The sequence below is a fragment of the Musca vetustissima genome, unplaced genomic scaffold (genome assembly GCF_032173495.1).
Source record: "Musca vetustissima isolate MV318-11 ecotype Yass unplaced genomic scaffold, APGP_CSIRO_Mvet_v1 utg98657, whole genome shotgun sequence".
Classification (NCBI taxonomy): domain Eukaryota; kingdom Metazoa; phylum Arthropoda; class Insecta; order Diptera; family Muscidae; genus Musca; species Musca vetustissima.
Genome location: NW_026880005.1, coordinates 22,259 through 28,258, shown reverse-complemented (window position 1 = coordinate 28,258; position 6,000 = coordinate 22,259). Strand labels below are relative to the sequence as shown.

At 35.7% G+C, this 6,000-nt stretch overlaps 1 protein-coding gene across 1 annotated transcript; it reads left to right on the top strand.

Moving 5' to 3' along the window:
• Positions 1–644: 644 nt before the first annotated feature.
• On the top strand, positions 645–1,186 carry LOC133325258 (ficolin-1-like). The gene is made up of 2 exons (XM_061534047.1): positions 645–982; positions 1,057–1,186. Exons 1-2 carry the CDS (start codon positions 645–647, stop codon positions 1,184–1,186), a joined length of 468 nt encoding a protein of 155 aa, XP_061390031.1.
• Positions 1,187–6,000: the final 4,814 nt, after the last annotated feature.

Genomic DNA, 6,000 nt, shown 5'->3' with positions numbered 1-6,000 from the left:
AGAATGAGGAAACGATAACATGAACTCACTGCATGAAAAGACTGAAAAAATCGGATAGTATTGTTTCATAAAATGGCGCCGATATATCCCAATGTAAAATGGCGCCCAACGTACTTTTTTTTTTTAATCTGAAGCAAAACTATGACTTTGAAAACAAGAAAAATAAGATATTCACTATATGAAATAAAAATTTATACAATGTCAATTGCCACAAATCAATGTCTGTGTCCCAAAAAACTTAGAATGAGTTTGTGTTCCAATATAGAAATAAAGTGTCCCGAAAAACTACAAAGTTTAAAGTGGCGAACAACATATTTTCAAGCCATTAGATATAACAAAAAAAAAAATAACTTTGAACTTCACAATAGAACTAAAATTCGGAAAATCCTCAGTTTTATAAAATGGCGCCCAACTTGATATGATCACTTCTAAAATGACATAAAAGGGCTATATACAGAAACAAATAATAATCGATACCACGAGGTCTTTTTCAATATTAACAATTAATTGCTAACATCCTGTATGATTTCGCCTTTATCAATATTTATTCTAGAGAAAGCCTTGACACTTTACAATATTGGACAACAATTGTCAGACGCATGGACGGCTCTGTCAATTTTTACAGGAACTGGCGATCCTATAAAATGGGTTTTGGTAATCCACCTCACGGTGAATTCTTCATTGGCCTAGACAGATTGCATGAATTGACGACAGCCGTTCCAAACATCGAACTTAAAGTGATTTTAAGAGGTTGGCAGGGTGAGGAACGTTATGCTCTCTATGATGGCTTCCAAATCGGAAATGAAGCCGAGAAATATCAACTCAAGGTACTAGGCAAATACAGTGGCACTGCTGGTGATTCCTTGGAATATAACAAAGGTGCGAAGTTTACTACCTTCGATGAGGATAATGATAACTATGGTGATGGTAATTGTGCCATTGAGTATAAAGGGGCTTGGTGGTTTGATCGTTGTTCGTACAGGTATAACAATCATTTTCAATTACATATTATTTTTTGTTTTGTTTTCAATTTCTGTTCGTAACTTTTCTTTGCAGTCATCTCTTTGGACCATATAAAAATCAGAAGGATGCAACATCATTGGGGATTGAATGGTATTATTTCAAAAATACTGCATATTATTCATTTAAATATGCCGAAATGCTCATTAGAGCAAAACCGGCATAAAAATATATATTTTTTAATGTTTCTAATATTGAATATTGAAAATAAATAAATATATGGCAATTTATTTCGACTTTCTCAGTCTGCTTGCAAGAAACAAAATATTTCAATTTTTTATTTTTTTATAAGAAAGAGTGAATTTTTTCAAGAATATTTTGAAACCATCAAAGTAATGACAGCGGGGTATAATGCACTTCTGTCCAGGGGGTTTACCAAATTCAGATCGAAATTTGTTGCAGTTTTGTTTTAGATTGGGGAAGCTAAAGAAGGAAATTCGCCTATGGAAATCAGGTATTAAAAAAAATTATGTAAGTATACTCAAAAATTTCTTTAAAAATTTACATTGGCTATTGATATAACAAAATTTGACCTCTTTGCAGTTCGCCAGATATAACCAGTTTGCCACCAGGTCCAATAAATGGCATTAACTGACAGCCCGTCATTTCTCTAAGCTCAGACCACTTCACCATAATCGTCTCCATCAGCAAACCATCCGATTACATCATCCCTGAACGCCGCACTTTCCTCAACCATATGAAAGCCAACTGGAAAGAATTCCAGCGCTTTAGAGAACTTTCCATTCATTCTGGTGCACGGTTAGCAGAAAGGCAGAAATTCCAGGACATCATTGAGGATGCAGCCGTTAAAATAATACCGAATACCAGAGATGATACCTAATTTACCAGCAGAGGCAATTGGTGTAGCCAATAATGAACTCCGCCGATCTAACCCAGCATATCCTAGGGTCAGGGAACTCACGTTGGAAATCAGCAAATTCGTCGTGGAGCATCAGCGGTATAAATGATTGGAACATCTGAAGAGCTGCAACAACGGAACCGGTGTGACTAAACTGTGGGCAACGGTTAAATCGCTCTCGAAACCTGTTTAGAAGGATGATGATAAGACCTCGGTCACATTAAACGACGAAACTTGGGCTGATTCGCAGAGATGTGCCAGTTATTTTAAACGACAGTTTGTCGAGCATTCCGAGAGCGACAGGGCGAAGGCATCGTATAAAATGTCTTCCCGCCGGGGAGTTATCACCACAGTTTACAATGGGAGATGTTCCATATGTCATCCGTATCGAAAACTCATCTAAAGCTTTGGGCCCTAATGGAATATCCATGGTTATGGTTATCCCCCATCTGCCCAATTTCAACTGGACACGGTATAAATCACAAGAATTCCTGCGATGGAAAAATTCTACAAAAATCCTTTTAAATGAAACGTTAGAGGGTTAATTAGTTCCACAAAAATATTCCCATAATGTCAAAGAAAATATTGTCGAACTCACCTCAATATACACACCTAAAATATACACATCAAAATAATTCCCTTGAAGATTAATTGAGAATTGAAGAAAAAGTGATCAAAAGAGGAAACTATTTTAAAGAAGTCCCAAGAGATCCCCTTAAATGAAACGCCACAGGGTTACTTATGTTCTCAAAAATATTCACCATAATGTTAGTAATAATATTGCGGAACACACCGAATACCAAAAATTAATAAATCACAACAATTCCTGTCTCGCTTAAATGAGAATTGACAAAAAAAAAAAACGAAATCTTGGAAAGTAGACCCATAAGGCCCCCCTTAAATGAAACGCAGGAGGGTTAATTATGACTACAAAAATATTCCCCATAATGTTAGTAATAATATTGCGGAACAGACCTTATACCTAAAATGTACACACCAAAAGAATTTCCCTGAAGATTCACTGACAATTGAAGAAAAAGTGAGCAAAAAAGAGGAAAATATTTAAAGAAGAGCCAAAAAGGTCCCCTTAAATGAAACGGTACAGGGTTAATTATGTCCACAAAAATATTCACCATAATCTCAGTAATAATATTGCGGAACACACCTTATACCTAAAATGTACACAACAAAAGAATTTCCTTTGAAGATTCATTAATAATTGAAGAACAAGTAATCAAAAGGGGACATATTTTTAAGAAGTTCCGAAAGGTCACCTTAATTGATACGCTAGAGGGTTAATTAGTTGGGCAAAAATATTCTCCATAATGTTGTAAGAAATATTGCCGAACACGCCTAATACCAAAAATGTATAGATCAAACAAATGAAGAAAGACAAAACAAAATTACTGGACCTTGCGAATTTTTAAATTTTAAAGTCATTCTTAATTGTGGTCGATGTTGTAGTTGTTGGTGTTGTTGTGCAATGACAAGAACCAATGCATAAATTCTAAAATTCCAAAAAAGCCAACAACAAATGTTGTACAACAAACAAATATTTATAGAAGAAAATATTTTCCCAGTTAAAAATTCGTATTCCATAATAATACGGGTTGGTCACCCATCAATGGGCAGCTGCAATTCGATCGAAGAGCCTTGTTTTCGCACTCCCATGGATGGATGATAAACCAATGGAGTAAACAAGTTTTTTTATGCCCTCCGCTACAACATGGAGTGTATATTAAATATCTCATTCCATTTGCCAACACCTTGATGTAATTATTTCCGATCCTATCCCAAGTATACAAGTATAATTGGTTTACTTTTTAGAGTAGCCCACACCCCTGTATAACACTGCTTCGCAAATTTTGATATTTTGAGGAGTTTCAGCTTGAGTTTCAACCAAATTTTCGGTAATTTTATAATTTGAATGATTTTTGAGTAGTAAACCTTCCTACCAAAAATTCTCAATATTGTCGGAAGTTTCCGGGTAGCCCCCATACAATGGTACCCTACATTTTTCGGTGTTTTGTCGGGGGATTTTTGTAATTGGATTTTTCAGCTTCTCATGGGGTGTCACATCTCACTACCGAAAATTTTAAATGTTGGTTTAAGTGTTGGTCCCGCCCATTATTGGGTATTTTGAAGGCTTGGGCTGCATTTTCACATCGCTGTGGCTGTTATTTGGTACCAAAAGGTTGTTGAAGGTCCATGATTTGACATGACCCCACATATACTGGTAGATCACCATTTTTCGTAATTTTGAAGGTTTTAAATGAATTTTTTTCATCGAAGTGGCAATAATTTGCCATTGGAGGAGGGATATTGAAGGGTAAAACAAAAATGGCAATAAGAATTATATACTTTATAGGGTCTACAACGGATCCTTCGAGGTTGTTGCAAAGGGAATAGAAATTGACACACTACCTTCTGGTGGAGGGTATACAAAGAAAAAAAACACTAAGGAAAGTAGTAACGTCGGACAGGGCCGACTATGTGATACCCTTCACCACTTTGGGTATATTCTAGATATGTCTCCTAACAGATGTCGCCATTTCGAAAGAACATAGACATGAAATTGAACGAACTGGAATATTTGATCTTTATGCCTTTCTGGTTCGAATTAGGCCAAACTTGATACACGCTATTCGGCAGGCCGCACTCTTCGAAATTTAATCTCAATTAGACACCCGTTTGAAATCTATTTCTGAATGCTGTGTCTGCATCTGCACCAGTTGCAACAACAAGCAATAACGTCATTCTAGCCTCAATTCGATAGGTTGTGGAAAATTTCATGTTACCCGGTGCACCATTTATCTAAAATCCAAACGAAAATATATATAGGAGCTATATCTAAATCTGAACCGATTTTTTACGTAACTTTGCACACATCATTCTAGACTCATTTCAGTACGCTGTGCCAAATTTCCTGAAAATCGAAAGATATGTAGGAGCTTTGGTGCACCATTTACATTAAATCGGACGAAACTATATATGGGAGCTATATCTAAATCTGGACCGATTTTCACGAAACTTAGCATACATCATTCTAGGCTTAATTGAGTATGCTGAGCCAAATATCGTGCAAATTGAAGGATATATAGGCACATTGGTGCAGGATTTACATAAAATCGGATGAAAATATATATATATGGGAGCTAGATCTATATCTGAAGCGGTTTTCGCGAAACTTAGCACACATCATTCTAGACTTAATTCAGTGCGCTGTGCCTAATTTCGTGCACATGGAAAGATATATAGGGACTTTGGTGCACCATTTCTATAAAATCGGACGAAATTATATATGGGAGCTATATCTAAATTTGAACCGATTCTTACGAAACTTAGCACACACTGTTTTAGACTCAATTTAGTAGGCTATGCCAAATTTCGTGCAAATCGAAAGATGAATAAGGACTTTTGGGCACCATTTACATTAAATCGGACGAAAATATATATGGGAGCTATATGTAAACCTTAATCGATTTTTCCCAATTTCAATAGGGTTCGTCCTTGGGCCAAATGAATGAGCTATGTCAAATTTCATTCAATTCGGATCATATATGCGACATGTACTTTATTTACAATTTAACATGGAAAGACAGACGGACAGACAGACAAATATGCATAAATGGACTCAGAAAGTGATTCTATTCTACCGGGGGATTTTTTTAATGAATATATTTTCAGGGCCCAATAGAAGGTGTGGATTTTCTAAAGAATATTTTTTTTTTCAAATAAAATAGTGACTGGTATTAGTACCACATGGCACTACTCATCGTATTCATTATCGAACATTATAGATATGTATTGCGGTGTCAAGATAATTTTTTTTTTTGTATCTACGAAGATAGGTGGTGGGCGTACAGAGCCAATTATAAAAGTATTTCTTATGTTCTGTTATCACTCACTTGTACCCAATGGGGCTTTACAATTAATTAGCTATTGACAATCTTTTGCATCAGAGAGGTCGGATTGAAAATTTTCGAAATAAAAAAAGTGCCTGAAATCTTCATGTAAATCTATAGAAACGTCCATATGTAGTTTAGTAATGAAAAAAAAAATATATTTCCAGCAAATCTTGACCGCAATGGTCCATCCGTTCAGTTGAATTTTGGCCTCTG